Source organism: Anguilla anguilla, chromosome 17 (genome assembly GCF_013347855.1).
Source record: "Anguilla anguilla isolate fAngAng1 chromosome 17, fAngAng1.pri, whole genome shotgun sequence".
NCBI lineage: Eukaryota > Metazoa > Chordata > Actinopteri > Anguilliformes > Anguillidae > Anguilla > Anguilla anguilla.
In genome coordinates, this window is record NC_049217.1 from 24,175,775 (window position 1) to 24,195,989 (window position 20,215).

At 51.4% G+C, this 20,215-nt stretch overlaps 1 protein-coding gene across 5 annotated transcripts in view; it reads left to right on the forward strand.

The window, feature by feature from the left end:
• Window positions 1-20,215, forward strand: part of cyth1a (cytohesin 1a) — a 68,816-nt gene that overhangs the window by 45,901 nt on the left and 2,700 nt on the right. For 3 of the 5 annotated variants that reach the window (XM_035398360.1, XM_035398359.1, XM_035398361.1), the window contains exons 2-12: window positions 5,236-5,318; window positions 10,114-10,178; window positions 11,501-11,567; window positions 11,788-11,906; window positions 12,911-12,991; window positions 13,122-13,234; window positions 13,590-13,738; window positions 14,142-14,254; window positions 18,984-19,062; window positions 19,516-19,584; window positions 19,880-20,034. In XM_035398360.1, the coding sequence (XP_035254251.1) occupies window positions 5,236-5,318; window positions 10,114-10,178; window positions 11,501-11,567; window positions 11,788-11,906; window positions 12,911-12,991; window positions 13,122-13,234; window positions 13,590-13,738; window positions 14,142-14,254; window positions 18,984-19,062; window positions 19,516-19,584; window positions 19,880-20,034 (1,093 nt within the window). Of the gene's footprint in view, window positions 1-5,235; window positions 5,319-10,113; window positions 10,179-11,500; window positions 11,568-11,787; window positions 11,907-12,910; window positions 12,992-13,121; window positions 13,235-13,589; window positions 13,739-14,141; window positions 14,255-16,299; window positions 16,314-18,983; window positions 19,063-19,515; window positions 19,585-19,879; window positions 20,035-20,215 lie in introns of those variants that run through there. The other 2 variants (XR_004763078.1, XM_035398358.1) reach the window with 2 other exon arrangements.

The following is a 20,215-nucleotide window of genomic DNA, read 5'->3' on the forward strand; positions in this document are numbered from 1 at the left end:
TGAGGAGGAGATGGAGAGTCTGGAGACTAAAGTGAGGAGGAGATGGAGAGTCTAGAGACTAAAGTGAGACAGAGGAGATGGAGAGTCTGGAGACTAAAGTGAGACAGAGGAGATGGAGAGTCTGGAGACTAAAGTGAGGAGGAGATGGAGAGTCTGGAGACTAAAGTGAGACAGAGGAGATGGTGAGTCTACAGACTAAAGTGAGACAGAGGAGATGGAGAGTCTGGAGACTAAAGTGAGGAGGAGATGGAGAGTCTGGAGACTAAAGTGAGGAGGAGATGGAGAGTCTGGAGACTAAAGTGAGATGGAGAGTCTAGACCGGAGAGCGTCCAGACAGACGGGTTTGGTTGGCGGCCTGTACCAGCTGACAGATGGGCTGTTGTTCACGCTAAAGTGGGTTTTGTCGCGGACGCCGCGCTCCGCTGTCTCCCGGGATTTACGAGCGGCCCGGCGCGATCCCGGCGGCTCTGCCACATCGCTCACGGCGAGCCAGAAACGCCCGCCGCGCCGCGCCTCACCCTGCTGCCCTTGGCATTGTCCTACGAGCTCGCTGTGATAAAAGACCCAATATGTTTTTCCCCAGAATATACCCCCCCCCCCCCCCCCCCCCCTCCACCCGCGCCATGTACATGGGGTCCAGCTTGTTATTCTGGCGTGATACGGGGGGGGGGGGGGGGGGGGTCTGTAGCCTCCTGTACGTTGCGCCTGATGTAATCCCCTCAGCGTTCCTGAAAACCCCGCCCCGCCCAGCGTTCGGTTTCGGACGGACTCTTGCAGGGCCCGGCGGAGGACGCCCGGCGCGGAGTTCGACCCCGGGGCCCCCGTGTCTGCGGCACCTGCCCCGCGTGGTTCCGCTCGAGTGGCCCCGGTTCTTCTCGGAACCCTTATTGGGGCGGGGGGAGGGGGGGGGGGAGGCGGGCGGAGGCGGACGTGGGAGGCGACTTTGCGGGGATTTTTTTTCCACCTCCCCTTTCCGCCTTCAAAGACGCTGCAGTCCTGCAAGTGAGCGTGAGGTTGGTTTCGGGGCTTTCGTCTTTGACTTGCAGGGAAACGGAGAGGCTCAGTCCCTACAAGCTTTGTGGGCTGGGGCTGTGGGGACAGGATGATTTAATGAGAGAGGCAGGGAGGGGCCGAGCCTGAGAGGCGGGACGCCATGTTTTATGGGTGACTGACTGTGAAGGTAACGAGACAGAACAGGTTCTGCCTCTTGCATAAAGGAGCAAGAATACTTCTGCAGCCCTCTGCCCTGAATGTCATTGAAACCAGGGCTCAAAACAACTAGCGACACCTCTTTCTCTCTGTCCCCCTCTAGCATTCTTTACTTCTCTGCCTTTTTCCTTTCTTTGGCTGTCTTTCACAATGGCTCTCTGCCTCTCTGTCCTTCCCTGTTCACTGGTTTTGATGTTGCAGTTAGATAGCCAAACCTCAGTCATATATGCAGCAGACACTGAAAATCAGGTTCCTCTCTCTCTCTCTCTCTGTCTCTCCATCTCACTCTCACAACCCTGGAAAGATGTCTTTTTAAGGTAAATTTGGGCGTGTTATTCATGAATAACGGCACAAATGAATAATAATTCGTTCAGCTTTTCCTTCACTCCTTTATGAAACCTCTCTGTTTTTCAGCGTAGTCCTTTTTTTATAAGATGGAGGTCAGTGGGATTTGGGAGAAAGAGAGAGAGAGAGAGAGGAGAGGTGTACCTGTGCCTTTAATGTGTTCCCTGACCTCCGTCTGACCTCAGCTGCTTAGAATGGGAATGGGTGGTCCTGTACCCTTTCCCCCTGTCCTGAGTGGAGCGGAGCTCCAGAATGCGTGATCCACATGATCTGAATCATTTATGAAGAGAGAGAGTTCCTCTGTTTGTCCCAGAGCGAAGAGCGCTCCGGTCAGACCCATCTGCAGATACCCCCACCCCCCCGCCTTCGTAGGTCATGTGTGAGCTTTGTGGTTGCCGGTTTTGGCCACTTGGGTCCAGGCCAAGCATGAGTTTCTGCAGGAATCATTCACAAAAGCAAAAGACATTAAAAAAAAAAAACTGACCCCCAGTCCCTCTGCTTTACCAAAGTGACGCTTGAAGCTGTGTCTTGTGGTGGGATTGGTCCCCTGCTCCTGGGAGGGGGGGGGGGGGGGGGGGGGGAGGTTTGGACTGTGCTGGGAAAGCGTGGTGTGGCCAGGTTTGTGGAAAAATGAAAAAATCCCAGTTTTTCTCAATGTCGCCATCACTGGATTGCAGAGCAAGGGTGAATCCCCCGATGATGCAGATTTTTCCGCCAGGGCCACGGCCACAGGGCCTGGCCACACACCAGCTGCCTTAACCCCAAATTTCCCAGAATTCCTTGGCTGCTCACAGACGTCCCGGACGGGGGGCAGGGGGCGGGGGGCGTTGCGTCCCTCGTTCTGCATGGCCCGTGAGGATTCGGTGGCGGTGTCAGTCATGGACAGTGTCTCAAAAATTCAGTGGGCGGACGCGCGGTTTCCTCAACGCGGCGCCCAAAATGACCTCACTCTGACGAATAATTAAGTGGGGAGACTGGAGTTCCTGTTTTCTGTGATTTCCGTTTTATCTAAGGCATGCAAGCGTCTTAACCCCCTGCTGCGTCTCACAGTGCTTTGCATTTGCGTTGGTGCATTTGTCCCCCAAACGGTCCTGGTTAAGGACAGAGCTGAAGAGAGACCGTAGGCCAGCACAAGCAGCAGGCGACCACCGTGACCTGTTACCGCTGCTCCTGGTGTTTGCTCCTAGTGAGCTCATAATAAGGGCAGGGAAGTAACTTTTTCATCCAGTGCTCTGAGTGGCTGGCGTATTCCGAAATTCATCAGCCAATTTCACTTGTACCATATATAACTAGGTGTTTAGAATAGAACAGGACATCCAAGTGACGGGTGGTTACTTGTCAAAGTGGCTGGTAGAGTAGGAACACTTTACCAGCATTTGGCAGGAGGCTGGTATTCATGTCCCACCCTGCTCATAATCAACAGAGCTGAGTAAATGATTAGGCTAAATACACACGGGTGAGCCTCTGTGTTCGCGGAAATGCCAACCCTTAACAGGTAGTCTGTTGTCTCATCACGTCATTATCGTAAACGATCCGGGTAAATTACTGGATAGAACAAAAACCAAAGATGGCCGCCTCTTTATCTGCTGTAGGTTTTAGCACAGTGATCAGTTAGTACTTACACAGTACCGTATTTGATAGGGTGTGGTTTTCCGTTTGTGCTTCCTCCGTGCTAGTGCCAGCTTTTCGGAGATGAAAGCATGTGACCGGCTGCGTAAACTGTCTGACCAGTAGTCTCGTTCAGTGACACCGTGAAGGGGGGGGGGGGGGGGGGGGGGGCAGGCAGGCAATGTGAGATCTTCTCATGGGGCCTAAAATCCACGGTGGCGCCCCTGGTCACATTGTTCATCCAGTCGGCGATGCTGCCAGGCCACCCAGCCATCAGCTTCATCAGTTCAGTGCCTTGTATGCATGTTGTAGTGTTTTCATTGATGTGTACTTGTCTGGTTTGTGGGCTACCCCGATCTTTCAGTGGTTTCCAAAGCAGGCCCAGGGACCTCAGTGTAGACTTTGTGCTTGTAGATCATTGGCCCTCAGTGTGTGTGCGTGTGCGTGTGCGTGTGCGCGTGATGGTACTGTGGAGTGGGGGTGAGTGGGTGGGTTGGTCTTTGTGGGTCTGAAGAAAAAGTGGTGAAAGCCTGAGTTAATTAGACTTTCCTGTTTAAAACAGTGGTGTGGCGGGTCAGAACTGCCTGAGAGGGGCAAGACCACAGCCCAGGAGGTCCGTCGTACCTCCACCCCCGCCCCCCACCCCCCCCCCCCCCAGCCCAGTCATGTTGAGGTCTTGGCCTTTGGACTGCTGGCTGCCGGTCGGGTCGGGGGGGGGGGGGAGACCGGGTCACCTCGTAGCTGAGAGGAATGTGGGAAAAGCCGCGTGCTCAGGATTCCTTCGCCCCCGACGACGGGCCGAACGGTCCTCATTCCGCACCTCCGCTCTTCCTGGACGGGGCGAAGGGGCCTGTTTAAGGTGCCCGTGCTGAGAAGAGTCGTTATTAGAGTGCTTGGCTATTCCCGCGTTATTCATGGTCCTGAGCGAGCTGTCAAATCCAAGGTAGCAGAAGTGCTGTATCTAAGCATTCGGGCCCTGTAGCAGAACATTTAGACCATGTTTCACGGCATTTGGACCCTGTATTTGGGCCCTGTAAGATAGCATTTGGGCCCTGTAGCAGAGCATGTATCTGAAGACCTAGATTTTTTGCTGCTTGCCCTTGATGCTGTGAAGTGAAAGTTGTCTCTGATAAGAGGCAGGGATTTATGCTTGGGAGGGGACGAGGGAGTGGATTAGACTGGATGCCTCTGGGACAGGGGCTGTGGTAGTTATTTTATAGTGGATATGACATATGCCATGAGTGTTTGTAAACAGAGGGACGGCTGGCTGTCTGCCTTGGAGTTCTGGTAAATATCTAAGTGCTCTCCTCCTGCTCTCAATCAGGCCCTTGCAGACAGCCCCTCTCTTCCACAGACACTGTGTGTGTTTGTGTGTTTGTGTGTGTGCGTGAGTGGGTGAGTGTGTGTGTGTGTGTGTGTTTGCCTACAGGCATACAGAGCTCAGCAGTTATGTAGCCAAAACTTAATCAACTATGCAACAAACACTGAAAATCAGACACCTCTGCTGTCTGTCTCTTTCACTCTCTCCCTCCCCTTCTCTCTCTTTCTCTCCCTCCCCTTCTCTCTCTCTTTCTCTCTCTCTCTCTCTCTCTCTCTCTGTCTGAGAGGAGGACAGAGATGGAGAGGATGAGCTCATTCTGAGCTGCTTCGCTCCTCCACCTCTCAGTGGAGGTCGGCCGCTGTGGCTGAAGCGGTTTACCCTGCAGATAGTGACGCAGACGCGTACTGCGTCTGGAGCAGCTCGCGCGGTTACAGGTGGTGTCCACGCTTAGGTTACCGAGGTTACTGGGAGGTCAGAAGACCCCCGGGCGGATCGTGTATTGACCCTGACTGCACTCTGATCTCGCCCTGCTCTTATGGAAAGCCAGGAAGGTCAGAAATGTTTTCCTGTTTGACGTGTACGAAATGCAACGTGTGCATTTTTTTTTCGCGTGTTATTTGCGGTCCAGAGTTGAAAGTTCAAAGCGGGGCATTTGTGGTGTGATGGTACGTGTACTGGGCACGTGTGTGTGTGTGTGTGTGTGTGTGAGAGAGAGACATACTGAGCGCTCGTCCTCTCTCCTCTCTCCGCAGTGCCCAACGACCTCACTCCTGAGGAGCAGCAGGAGCTGGAGAACATCCGCCGCCGCAAGCTGGAGCTACTGGAGGACATTCAGGTACTGACCTCTCACCTCTGACCCCTCTGCCTGTCTGTGCCTGTCTGTGCTTGTCTGTTTCTGCCTGTTTGTGCCTGTCTGTTCCTGCCTGTCTGTGCCTGTCTGTACCTGTCTGTGCTTGTCTGTTCCTGTCTGTGCTTGTCTGTTCCTGCCTGTCTGTGCCTGTCTGTGCTAGTCTGTTCCTGCCTGTCTGTGCCTGTCTGTGCTTGTCTGTTCCTGCCTGTCTGTGCCTGTCTGTACCTGTCTGTTCCTGCCTGTCTGCCTGTCTTCTGTCTTAGTCCCCATCTGTGCCTCTCCTGACAGCAGTCTGGGATTGTGATCAGTATGGGATTGGGGATGTCTCTGTTTAGTGAGACTCGGGGATGTGAGCCGAGCCTGAGACCTGATTGAGGTTCTTCTGCTATGGTTTATCCATGGCTGGAAGGTATGACATGGAGCGTGTGCAGTGTTAACAGTGCACTGCACAGCTCTGCTGTCATATGCAGTGTTGTGCTGTGTTCTGCAGTGACCTGCCGGTGCCTGCAGTGATCTACAGTGAGCTACGGTCATCTATAGGGTCTGGCACTGCCTGGCATTGCTATGAAATGATCTCCAGCATTATGATGTTCTTCAGTGATCTGCAGTGTTAGCCAGTGATCTTCACTGACAGTGTTCCGCAGTGTTCTTCAGTGATCTGCAGTGTTAGCCAGTGATCTTCACTGACAGTGTTCTGCTCTGCAGTACTGTGAGGAGCAGTAGGTGCAGCCAGGCGTTCGGTTCATCTCCAGGCTGTGTATTTGCTGATTTTTCATTAAAAATTCACTCCCTCCACTCACTTCAGTCTCCTCTGAGCAGCCGAACTCAAATTAATTCCATAAAACCCCCCCCGGCGTTTCTGCCCAGGGTAAGTGAGGTCAGGTTGGGTCCTTTCCCAGCAGGCTTTGCGGTTATTCACAGGGGATCTCCTAGCAGTGAACAGCGTGAGCAGCAACATGCTAGCAGGATGTGGGTTCTCCAAACTCCCGGTGCAGTCGAGTGCTTAAGAAAGTAATGCAGAGCCAAGCTACCGACTGGCACTGGCGGGTGTGAGAAGCCCTGTGAGATCCATACTCTGAGAGGACCCGCACAGATCACGTGACATCAGCGACTCATCAAACCAATCACTGACCAGCACTCAACGGCTTCACCTGCAGTGGGGTTCGTGAATCTCTTGGGACTCTTCATCGTTCAGGTCTGGTCCCGGTTTGTTGGTGACATTGGGTTTTATATTTAGCTCCAAAAAAAAAAAAAAGAATACATTACTGAATCGAAATTGATTATTGTCCCTCATACAGAAACCGTAGATTTTTTTTGTCATGTTTTGGGATGTTTTCATCGAGGTCTGTGTACAAGAAATATCTCTGAACTCAAAGGTCAATGAAGTTGGTTAGAACCCTCGTGACTAAACCACACTGTTGGGTTGCTAAGTGGAACATCTTGTGCATGAGATGCAGGAGTTTTTTGCAGGTCACCAACGTTATGTTAACTGATTGCCTGAAACTCAAGGATGTGGGTTATTCGGCCAGTTTGAAGAGATGTAGGGGTGTAGAGTTTTTGGGGAGGGGGGAGTGGAGAGAGAGTGCCCAGAGGGTCTGGGAAATCTTGTTTCCCTGATGTTCCAATATTTACTGGCATTGCTCACATAATCTAATCACTGCTACGGCAATGTCAGTTATGCTGATTCTATTATCTAATGAGACACTATGGACAGCTGGAGACTGGACGGCATATTGGTGACTTTTAAAGTCAACTCAAACCAAATTCCTTATAGCCTACATTCCTTATACATTCCATATGGTTTGGTCCCACGCCTACTCCTCCTTCCCAGACCCCACCCCCCCCCATCCGTAATCTCTCCCCACAAAATGTCTGCCTGCTGGTTCTGATTGGAGGGGTGAGGGGTTGCCTGGAGGGGGTGGGTGTGGCCTTGTTTAATGGGCCGCAGTTGTGGCCCGGCCTTGGCCGGTTTGGGAATAAACCCAAACGCAGCAGGTGTGACTCGACCCACTTTCCTGCCCTCAACATTCCCTAATCCATTCTACTGACCCGCCCCTGAGCCCCCCCCCCCCCCCAAGCGTGTCACAGCCTCCCCTCCCCAGCTTGTCCTCCACTGGAGAAAGCTGATATCGGAGGAATCTGTTATGAAAAGGTACCGCTGCCTTTTCCCTGAGCCCTGATTTAAAGAGAAACAGAAGGATGGGTGGAACATGAAAGTGGAGAGCGCTGGGGTTCACGAGTGGAGATGGAGAAGAAGGGCTTTAACCTTGAAGCTAGCTGTGCACTGAAACCCTGGGAGACGGACAGCTATTCTCAGCTGCTGAACTCTGGGGTGTAGCCCCTGGGGGAAGGCACTGACCTCTGACCTGGAAGGAATTGGCTCAGCAGGGAGCCGTGGCTAGGCTGGCCTGAATCTCCTGCCCCTGCTGAATGTGTGTGTGTGTGTGTGTCAGGTCATGGTTGTATGCAATTGTAGTAGGATGATAGCAATATGTAAGTGTGTGCGTGTGTGTGTGTGTGTATCTGTGTTTATGTATGTGTGTGTGTGCATGCTTGTATGTGTGTGTGTGTGTGTGCGTGTGTGCGTGTGTGTGTGTGTGTGTGTGTGTGTGTGTGCGTGCTTGTATGTATCTGTGTGTGTGTGTGCGTGCTTGTGTGTGTGTGTGTGTGTGTGTGTGTGTGTGCATGCTTGTATGTGTGTGTGTGCTTGTATGTGTGTATGTGTGTGTGTGTGTGTGCTTGTACGTGTGTGTGTGTGTGTGTGTGTGTGTGTGTGTGTGTGTGTGTGTGTGTGTGTGCATGTGCGTGTGTCTCCCAGCCATTCCCCACACCCTCAGGCCCTCTCCGCTGCCTCTGGCTGTGCAGTGGCTGCAGCCGGATTGGCCGATCTGTGAGCGCGGGCAGGCGAGGGTTAAGCCCTTCGTTCAGAGTAATGAGCTTTACGGCGGTGCTGCTTAGGGCTAATCGCGCCGGATCAATGCGGCGCGCGCTGCTCTCCGTTTCCTCCGCAGACAGCCTGAAATCTCCCAGCAGAGCCTCCCAAACGACTTCCAGGGCCGCCCGCGTCCGTAGCAGACTCACTCACTCACTCACTCAGCTCAGTTTTAGCCTCTGTTTGCTTTACTGGGAGAACCGAGGGGCAGTTGTGTTGCGAGAGGATGTCTCTCCAATGCAGCGGCAAGGCAGTATCGCTGGAATGTAATTACACAACAATATAACACGACTACGGCAACGTGCCATGATGAGAGAAAGTTTTTTGGTAAAGTACTGAAATAGAGACATGTCACTTATGAAATGGAAAAATGAAGCTGAAGCCGTGTAAAATTGGGTGGTTTTAACGAAAGCGAGAGTCTCTATTGGATCACAGACAGTTTGTGGCAGTGTGAGATTCTGGTCTCCATCTGTCGTGCCGAGAGTTTCTCATCTTTGCTCTCAGTCTGCAGACTTATCTCACATTCTGCCTGCACTCTTATTCTGCCTTCCCACACGCCCCCCCCCCCCCCCCCAGCGCGTGATTGAAAATGTATTGAGTCACGGCTGTTGAGGACACTGTCTCAGAGTATGGAATGTATTCCATGCCATCCACGTCTCAATGTATCATGGGACATGTAGTCCGGACAATAAAACCCCTTGTATTATATGGTTGTCCTGTCTGCAGAAACCCATATGATTGAGAGATCCTGAAGAGCTCATCTGGGCCATGTGGATGCTTAGTATGTGTTTATCCATTATGCACTTCAGTGTGGAGTAATTGATTTGAGCAAGCGACATGGGTTCCAGCTGTCAGAATTAAGAAGAGTGCCCTGCAGTTAGATTGAGTTTGGGTCTCGGGGAGAACAAATGAAATTGCAGATAGCTGAGGCCTCACTGACAGGTTTTTGCTTGGTGGGGATTCGCTTGATGAGCCTGCGTCCCTGGTGCCCGACCACACCCTCGCCCCCTCTCCGCTCCCTTCGTCCTTCCTCCTGCTCGCCGTTCCTCCCCTGATGCGTTTTGGGAAGAGGAGGAGGGGCGGTGGAGAAGGGCTGCCGGGCGCACGCCTCCTGCCTTATTAGATCTGCCTCCTTACTGTCAGTCCTGCTTAGCGCCGCTGCGCTCTGATTGGAGGGTGGGGGCTCCAGTGTAGGCCGCAAACGCCGAGGGCGAGCGCTGGCTGCCTGCCTGTCTACTTCCGTTTGCTTGCCTTCCTGTCGGTCTACTTCTCTGTCTGTCTGTGTCTGTCTGTCTGTGAGTCTCTTGCTTTGCTCTTGCTGCTTTCCTTTCTGTGTACCAGTCTCTACGTCTGTCTGTCGGTATGTCTGTCTGCCTGACTGCCGGTCTTCATGCCTATCTGTATTTACCTGTCAGTTTACCTCTTCTGTTTGTGTGTCTGTTCATCCTTGTCCTGCTTGTCTAAGAGTCAGTCTTCCTGTCGATCTGTCTTTATCTCTCTTTGTCTGCTTGTCTGGCTGCAGGTCAGTGTGTGTGTGTGTGTGTGTGTGTGTGTGTGTGTGTGTGTGTGTGTCTGACTGAGTGCTTGCCACATGAATATAGGGAGTTACCTCAGGCTCTCTGGAGCATACTGAAAGCCCGTCCTGGGTGTGAGGGGCCCCTGGATACCGGCCGTAGCTCATGTGTGGGTCTGTCGGCATGCGGTGGCAGGTGCATGCTGGGGCTGGGGTCTGGACCGTTAGCCTGTCTCAGCGCTAACGCCGGCGCAGCAGGGAGGGGAGGTGATGAGCCTGATGATGTCACCGAGGCGTGCTGATAAATGTCATAATTTCCCCCTCCCTCCCTACAGCGCCTGAAGGATGAGATAGCAGAGGTGACCAATGAAATTGAAAACCTGGGCTCCACAGAGGAGAGGTGAGTGTGTGTGTGTGTCTGTCTCTGTGTGTGTCTGGTGTGTGTGTGTGTGTGTGTGTGAGTGAGAGAGAGGGATGGGCTGTGTCGGGGAGAAGTGAGCTGTGTGCTGAAAGTGGCTTTCACTTTAAATGAGATGGAAAGTCGGTGAGTAACCCCATTAGACAGAGATATTTAACATCCTGCCATTTTCCCAGGACATACGCCCTACCATCTTCAAAAACGCCTTTTTAAATGTTTCAACAGCCTGTCCCACATAGATGGGGGAGGTGGGGGGAGGGGGGGGTTCTGAATAATTCAGGGGTGTCTTGGTGGAGGAGATCCATGTGTCCCATGAGGAAGGGGGAAGGGGAAGGGGAGGGGGGCATGCCGGCCAGGAGCAACATTAGTCATTTATGTGTTATGGGAGGGGGGCAATTCTATTCTCTTCTAATCATCTACTGTACATCTACTTGCCTTTAAAATCTATTAAGATATGATAAATGTATTTAGATTATTATTATTATTATCATTATTCAGTTCCATTTCTAAAGGCCATTTTTCTATTCAGTATGTGTGTGCGTTTGTTATAAAGATAATTTATCTGGTTTGAGAGAGGTGATGTCACCATGGTGATGCCTGTGAGCTCACGATGCCCCCACTCCCCTGTGCAATTGTTCTGTCAGCCAATAAGTAAGTGGGCCACACCCATGAGCACATTATGAGTCCACTTATGTAATGGAATTAAGTTCTATTTTATCTGGAGACAATGAGTATTGTCTGAGCACCCAGATTGCACTGAATATGAATCATTGGAGTGAATGGGCAACAGAAATGGATTAGCCTGCACTGGATGGTTATATTGATGGTATTATTATCATTATAATAGGCTTTTATGCACTTATATCTTGTTCATCCAGCCAGACTAACTGAAGCATGTATCGCGTTCAAAGGGTCTGTTGCTACACCACACCCTCCGGGATTTAAGCCTGATTTGAACCCTTTAGAACGGGTCCCACACTCCTTGAATATAATTGAAAATCTTAAAATTGAATGGAAAGATAATATGAAGAACTTCAAGAGTACGTAATTGTACAGGTTACATCACAAATGGAATGTTCTAGCCCTAGATGAATATCAGGGGTGCTGAAACTGTCAGTACCTCTGTGGGGAAAGATTTGCAAGAGATGCAGACAGACAGACATAGTCACTTCCTGTTTGCTTGCTTGGTCATAGTTGGTTAGGCAGAAATGCCGCCATGCCGACAGACATTCATCCAATGACATAGCTGTCTTTTTTCATGTTGTATGTATATTACTAACTATTGGAACACCTTTATTTTGTAGGAAAAACATGCAGAGGAATAAACAGGTGGCTATGGGCCGTAAGAAATTCAACATGGACCCCAAAAAGGTATGTTTCAGTGGCAAGAGTCAGGGATTGGTTGTTGAAAATGACTCATTTTGTGTATTAATTGGTCATTTTATGTGGGTCTCTGTGATGATTGGTTACTTTGTGTAGGACGTATAGCTCTGTGTGGTAATTGATTACTCATTGGCTAGACTGGCTACTGCAGATGACTCAGTGTGCTGATTGGTTACTGGAGTGTGATTCTGTGCGTTTCTGGCCTCAGGGGATCCAGTTCCTGATTGAGAATGACCTGCTGAAGAACACCTGTGAGGACATCGCCCAGTTCCTCTACAAGGGGGAGGGGCTTAACAAGACCGCCATCGGGGACTATCTGGGGGAGAGGTAATGCGCCTGGGGGAGAGACAAGCCCCTGCCTGTGCATGTGTGCGGCAGCTCGTTCGCCTGTGAGCACTACTCCACTCGGTTTGTGACTGGGCCCTGATAGACTGGGTCCTGCCCGGGGTTTTTAATGCCGCTCAGTGAAGCCTGTGATGTGTCCCACGTCCTGGAGGGATGCTATGTTTCTGAAAGCGGGACAGTCCCAGCCCTCTGCCTGTGGGTCAGGCTGTTGGAGGCCCCGCCCCGACGGGCGCTGCGTCCGAGGGTCGCCCGTCCCGCCCGTCCCGCCCGTCCCGCTGGTTTGCGCGTTTCCTTCTCGTAACCTTGGAGAGCTCGCCGGAGCGGGAAACGGGGGCCTCGCTGTGTCTCGTGGTCGCCGCCCCCCGTTTATGACGCAGCCTGCGGGCTGGGCGGGGCCAGCAGGGGAAGGGCGGGGCCATGGAGGAGGGCACAGGGAAGGGGGAGCGCTGGGGAGAGACGGGTCCTTTGTTTTGCTTGAGCTGGCGCAGCGGGCAGAAATGATGTCATAGGCTGGGGGCTGGAGTCCACAGAATCGCTAATCAGTTTCATCAGAACAGTCCTGACTAAGGGAGCCAAACAGCAGGAGCTGCTCACCCTGATTTAATAACGCTGCTTCCAATCCACAGTTACGTATAAAATCATATCTGTATTATAGCCATGTTATTAATGCGTTTGAGCATCCCTTACCTCAGAGAGTGTTTTATGAAGCTGGGTCAATTGCTGGTGAACTGTTCAAGCTCTGTTAGATGGCCAATAAGGGTCTTCCCACCAATCTTCATCATGAGCCCCACTGGGGGTATCCCACAATCCCACTGGGGGTATCTCTGATTGAGAGGCCATGGAGGTCAGGAGTGAGGTAATGCTGTGGGAGAAACTGGATTGTTACGGAGTGTCTTTCTGTTTGTGCCTGTGTGGTGTGAGTGGATGAAGGGCATTTGTCACTGCGCGCCACTGTGATGACGGCCATGTTTCTGTTTCCGTCACAGAGACGATTTCAACATCCAGGTCCTGCATGCCTTTGTGGAGCTGCACGAGTTCACTGACCTGAATCTGGTGCAGGCCCTCAGGTATGCCGTCGCCATAGCGACCCTCAGCCCGGGCCCTTTGCCTCAATGCGGTTTGGGCCTTGTGTCATATTTTTCCCCCTCTGGGCTTGTGCAGCTGATTGGCCGGTTTCTGTCCCCCGCCCACACGCAGGCAGTTCCTGTGGAGCTTCCGTTTGCCAGGGGAGGCGCAGAAGATCGACCGCATGATGGAGGCCTTCGCCCAGCGCTACTGCCAGTGCAACTCTGGAGTCTTTCAGTCCACAGGTGTGTGTGTGCGTGAGCGTGAGCGTGAGCGTGAGCGTGTGCGTGTGCGTGTGCGTGTGTGTGTGTGCATGTGTGTGTGTGTGTGTGTGTGTGTGTGTGTCTGTGGTCCTTCTGCCAGTGCAGATCATGTGCATGTGAGTGCAGTAAAAGCTTCACTCTGCTCTAATGGCAGTTCTGTTGGAGGGGCCGTGGAGTGTGTGAATTATTGATGAGATTTTGGCTCTTCCTGAAGTGTTGGATGAGGTGCTGCGGTGTCAGCTGCTCTCCGATAACGTGATCAATCACTCACTCCGAGGTGCGCTCCCATTGGTCGCTGCGGGCGGTCATGTGACTGAATGGTCCTCTCTTCCTGCAGACACCTGCTACATCCTATCGTTTGCCATCATCATGCTGAACACCAGCCTGCACAACCCCAACGTCAAGGACAAGCCCACGGTGGAGCGATTCATATCCATGAACCGGGGCATCAACGATGGGGGCGATCTGCCGGAGGACCTGCTCAGAGTCAGTATGAACATCAGCACTGCTGGCTGCCCTGGTCCTCTGTCTGAACCCCCCCCCCCCATACTCAGAGCTCTGTCCTACCCCCCTCATATTCAGAGCTCTGTCTGACCCCCCCCCCCCCCCCATATTCAGAGCTCTGTCTGTCTCCCCCCTTAGTGTGAGACTTTGTATTTATTCTAATATCTGTAAGTTTCACACCTGTGCTGATCTGTCACTGTGCTGATCACTAGGTTTTACACCTGTGCTGATCTTTCAGTCACTGTGCTGATCTGTCATTGTGCTGATCTCTCAGTCACTGTGCTGATCTGTGTAGGTTTTACACCTGTGCTGATCTCTCAGTCACTGCGCCGATCTCCATAGGTTTCACACTTGTGCTGATCTCTCCTCCTCTCTCCTTCTGCAGAACCTGTACGACAGCATCAAGAATGAACCATTCAAGATCCCAGAGGATGATGGGAACGACCTGACGCACACGTTCTTCAACCCCGACCGCGAGGGCTGGCTGCTCAAATTGGGTGAGTGGAACTTTTACCAGGGCCACAAACCGTCTGAGAATAGATCCCCCCAATACTTAAACATCATCCCCATTCTCATTAAAACTGCTACTGCTGCAACTGAGAATACAAATCACTGGTCTTTACACTAGAGTGAGTGAGTGAGCGAGAGTGTGAGTGAGTGAGTGTGTGAGTGTGTTTGTGAATTTGCATTTGCGTGCATGCGTTCAGGCATCGGGAGAATGCAGCACTCAACCAATACATTATTGATGCTGCCTTGAGATCAAACGTGTACATTAATATTTGAAAGCAGGCACATCCACAGACGCACAAGCACCCTCGCAGGACCCTCGCTGCCCTTTGAAAGGAGACGCAGAGCGAATGGCTCCTGCTTTCTGCATCTCCTTATGCATTTCAACACGATAAAAACTTGTTCGGATTTACACAAAATTTGATTGACAGATGAGGATAATAAGACAGCCGCTTTTGCTTTTCGGCAGGATGAGTCAGAAGGAGGCAGCCTCATACTCTTATGAAGTCAGTGATGTTGCAGGGTTCCAGTGCAAGTTTCTCTATAAAGATTCCATACCAGAATTACACACCAGGGTTCCACACCAGAGTTCTGTATCAGGGTGTCAAACAAAGGTTGTTCTTCAGTGTTATGTTCCAGGGTTCTGCACTAGCGTGTTCTGTTAGGGTTCTATACTGTGGTTCCCTGGGTTCTGCAGGGCAGCTGACAGCGTAGTGAGCCCCAGTGCCAGCACCATGGCCCTACACCTGTCCAGCTCCGTGCCCCAGCCTGGTCTCAGGCCTCTGTTCTCCGGTGTGGAATCACATGAGCGAATTAACTATCCTTTCTCCTGTGAATAATTGAGGAGGGTGATTTAACACGAGGATGAAGGTCAGAATCACTGGATGAGCTGGTGACGAGGGGGAATCCTCTGGTCTCTCTGAGCGGAGGTGTGTGGACATTCTCCAGTGGTGCTGTGATGCAGCTGTGAGACTGCCTGACACAGCACACACACACACACACACACAGTCATACTCACTCACACGCACACTCACACACTCTCTCTCTCTCTCACACAAACACACTGACACTCTCTCTCTCTCACACACTCTCTCTCTCTCTCTCTCTCTCTCTCTCTCTCTCTCACACACACACACTCACACACAGTCACTCTCTCTCTCTCTCATACATGCACACAGTCATCCCCTAACCCCAACCACTACATGCCTAACCTTAACCCTAACCTTACCATACGTCCTAACACTAAAACAGCCTCCTGACATTGTGGGGACCAGCAAAAAGGTCCCCACAAAGATACATTTTCCTCATCTTTCTATCCTTCTGAGGACATTCGGTTCCCACAAAGATAGTATTACAAGTTCACACACACACACACACACACACAGAGTCCCAGGTGAAAACACAGCTCCACTGGAGAATCGTCCTCTCAGTGTGTGGTCCCAGGGGCCCCCAGTCCAGGTCCTGCAGGTCTGCTGTCCAGAGAGCAGTTTCCCGCTCTCAGCCAGTGCGTTAGCTGCCTGGGCTCCATGGAAACCTCCTGTACAGCTCTCCTTAGGACCCGGACTGACCTATCCCATGGTCCAGAGCAAGTGTGGTGCAATGCTCCCTATCAGAGGGCCTGCGAGCAGGCCTCTGTGTCATAATCTCTCAAAAAAAGGATCAATTATGACTGAAACTTGCTGAATATGCATGACTAAAACACTCCCCAGTTTTTTTGGCTAGTGACGCCCCCTTGTGGCCAGCTTTAGAAGCGCCTGCCACAGGTTTTATTTTGCCTCCACAAAAAGAGAGCCGTGGTGCTCCAACATTTGAACGTTTAAATCGGATATAATTTTAAGACAATATTTAAATTTGTCACCGTGTTCTCAACCTATTCTGGCAGAAATGAATGACACGTGAGAAGTATTGCACCAAGCTCGTCCTTTGTTCCATTAAGCAGTACGGTGTAATTTACTTATCATTTTAATTTAATTTTTGTTTCCTTTTCTTCCTCGTTTGTTTGTCTGTTTGTTTGTTTTCCATGATTTTGGCTGTTGTCTTTCCTCAGGAGGTATGTACAACTGTTCTCGTCGCCGTGCCGACGTTCTGCCCGCGGGTGCTTTTGGTGGTCCGCCATGCTTTGGTTCTTGTTCTGTTTTGTTTTGTTTTTTTCCCCGTTTCAGTTGCCAACTTAACGGTTTCCTTTCTTTCAGTTTGGTTTTTGGTTTGTGCCTCAGTTGTTTAAGTTAGTTTTCTATACGTTTGTTTGTTTGTTTGTTTGTTCGTTGGGTTTTTTTCTTGAAGCTGGTGGGTTGTCCATGTGCTGCTTCTTTTCTGTGGGTGCCGGGTGCTTGCGGTGGTGACCCACGGCCAGGCGGACTGTGGGCCACCCAGAGACGCTTTGTGACCACTGTAGTGGAGAGTTAGCCCTCTCTCTCGTTTGCTGTGGTGCTCAATCTCTTGGGCCTCTGTTTTGGAAGCTGCAGTCATTCCCTTTCCGAACCCCAAGCTCCACTGAGTTACAACAGGGAGACTCAATTAACCACCATTCATCTTGAACGTTTTGAATTATCTCGAATTTGCAGTCACACACAATCCAAACTTAAAATTTAAAGAACAAAACCTGTGGAAAAAAAGTTTAACATTTTGGATCTGTAAGGATGTGGTTTCTTATTTGTAATATCAATACAATCACTTTGAGACTGAGAGAGGAGCTCTTGCTTGACATAACATTCTCTGATTGGACGACGGGAGTGATCTTTAGAACCCTATTCGCTGATGGGCACAGAAACCTTCTCCCTTAAAGAACCCCTCACTAATTGGTTGGCAACAATCCTGACCTCTTGGTTTCCCTCTCTGATTGACAAACTGGAGGCTCTTTGTGATTGGATGAAAAGGGAATACTGCACCTGTACCAAAGCAGCACAAGCTGTGTGCCTATCTGTGCTCTAAATGACACTGGAGATTGACAGTGTGCCTGGGGGGGGGGGGGGAGGGTGGGGGCTGAATTTCAGTGGAGTGGGTGTGGGGCTGGTGGGGGAGTAGATTCTTATAAGACACCTCTTAAGTTCTTTGGGCAGTGAGACCTTGTAACTCTGTCCCCTCTGGTCCAGCACCCACATCTCCACTACAAAAATTGCCCCTGTGGGGCTTCCAGAAAATCCCACCCAGTACAGAAACCCACTGGCTCCCCCTGCAGGCATTTTTGCAAGCGCTGCTTGTCTGACCGAGTGCGGCCTGGTGATTGTTAGCCGCAGTCCCCCAGCCCAGTCGAGCAGTGGGCTCTGACGTCACCGGGCCGCGCGCGGCGCTGCCTGTCTGTCTTCTCCGCCGTCTGGTTTCCCGGCCTCCGCGATGCCGCTGCTGAGGACGGCGGCGCTATCTTCCCAGAATCCCCCACGGGGTCTGAGCCTCTTTGATGTTGAGGGATGGAGGGAGGGACGAGGAGCCAATCGCAGACAGCGTGAGAAGGGATCTCGGGGAGCACGGGAAGCATCTCCAGTGGCATTACTGGTCTCCTCCTGCAGGGGGAGCTAGCGTACGTTCGCAGGCGGTGTCCCATACTAACGGTGATGGGTGATGCACTAACCGCATAGTGACTTGCCGAGCTTGACGTGAACTAGTGCCTACACAGCATGGCGTCAGCCATTTCCCAGACCATGGTGTTTCTGCATAGCTGTTGACGGTGGTGGTGGAACATGCATTTGTGTGTGTGTGGTTCTGTTGTTCTTGTTCTTGTTGTTGTTGTTTGTGTTCGGGTGTAATTCCCATCACATAGACATTGTCTTAAAGAAGTTATTTCATCATCCTCTAGTTACCCCCCCCCCCCCCACCCACACAAAGGATTCTTATTACCCCCAACTCCCAACTATAGCAGCTGCCATCTGCAGCTGTGCTCACATTCAGCCTCAGAGAAACAGGGAGTGAGGAGGGTGAGAGGGCAGGGGTCAGGGGTCAGGTGATGAGCCTGTACTAAGTGAGGGAGGACTCAGAAGGGTGACAGCAGTCAGCTGGTTGCTGAGTGGGCAGTGTTGCACCGATAGCAGAATGCACACCTCTGCCCTCGTTTTCTTCTGCCGGGTGACTCAAGTCCCTTGTAAGTCAGTCGTGAGCGAGCAGGTGCATTTTAGGGTCAACCCGTCATGGGCCAGAATGTAAAAAACAGGCACAACAGCTGTCAGTCGCTGATCACTTGCAACCAGCAGCCCCCCCCAAAATTCCAGTGAGATAAGTGGTTGCAGTTGTTCGACAGACTGTGTTTTAAACCTCTGTAGGTTTTTTTGGAATGATTTTTCAGAATTCTAAGTCAGTGTTCTAGAACTTAATTGCTTTCAGTGACATCAGCATTGGAATGTTCAGTTAAGACCATTCTATTCGTATATTTGTCATCTTAGATGTTAAAGGGTTATAAAGGCGCTCTTGTTACCCGTCGAGTTCCTCACAGTGGTATGAAGGTGGCTTGGAATGCCGAGGAGGACAGTGCAGCGATATGAGCGGGGCGTGGGATTTTTTTTTGGGGGGGGGGGGGTGGGGGGTGGTGGTGGTGGAGGGGGGGGAGATCCTTATCTCGTTTCAGCAGCAAGCCTGAACAGCGGCCTTCATTCGTCCGTCCGTCCGCCCGTCCGTCCATCTGTTCGTCTGCCTCTCTTCGTCCTCCGCTGCTCTGTGCTCAGCCATTCTTCCAGTGTCCAGCCCTGTGCTCTGACCTGTCCTTTGCTGACCTCCATGCTTCTGCTCCCTCAGGGGGACGGGTAAAAACCTGGAAGAGAAGATGGTTCATCCTGACGGACAACTGCCTGTACTACTTTGAGTACACTACTGTGAGTACTGTTGGAAGAACTACAAATCCCAGAATCCTTGCACCATTCACAAGTAGAAAGGCTCAGCTGCTCAGTGTGTTTTAACTTGGAGCAAGAACTAGCTGAGATTATGGTATAGATAATTTTTTTCTCTGTACCATAACAATGATTGGTGGGCAGTCACCATGTAAAATAGCTTCATGTCCTTGTGTGAATGAAGATCTTCAGTCCCAGTGTTTAAGCTGCACATGTGGGTGGAACCTATTTATTTATTAACATTTTATTTACATCAAACAGTTGGGGGTGGGGCTATTTAATGATGCCCAAGTATGTCATGGAGTATGTATCTTACCTCCCTCTCTCCCTTAATCTCGCTTTGTCTCTCTCTTTCCCACTCTCTCTGTCTGTCTCTGTCACTGTCACACACTCTCTCTCTTTCTCTCGCTCTTGCTCTCTCTCTCTCTCGCTCTGTAGGATAAGGAACCCAGAGGGATCATTCCCCTGGAGAACCTCAGTATCCGTGAGGTGGAGGACAAGAAACCAGTAAGGAACCTACGCCTCTATTCTACCCTACTTAGTGTATCACAACTGGACACACCCCATCCTCTAATTGTACTGGAGCCAGACACACCCCCTCTCCTCTCAATGCATTGAAATGTTCCATTATGATCAGAATACAAGAGATCTTCCTCCCTTTTTTTTTTTTTTTGCTTTCAGTTATTGATCTGCTAAATACAATCCAGTTACCAGAGAGTGCGGAGGACAGAGAGCAGAGCTAGCTCTCTGTCTCCCCCTGCTGGTGCAGCCCATCTAACCTCCCCCCCTCTTCTTTCCACAGAACTGCTTTGAGCTCTTCATCCCCGACAACAAGGACCAGGTGATCAAAGCCTGCAAGACGGAGGCGGACGGCCGGGTGGTGGAGGGCAACCACACCTTCTACCGCATCTCCGCCCCCACCACCGAGGAGAAGGACGAGTGGATCAACAGCATCAAGTGAGAGTCCGCCCGCCTCTCATTGGTCGCTCGCCGGTCACTGCCCGTCTCTCATTGGTCTCTCATCTCTCACCCGCGCTCTCATTGGTCACTCAGTCTCTGTCCAACCCGCCTGCCATTTTAGCGCTGGCACATTGAAAATGAGCGCACGCGTTACTGTTCGTGGCTTGAGCGTGCGCGT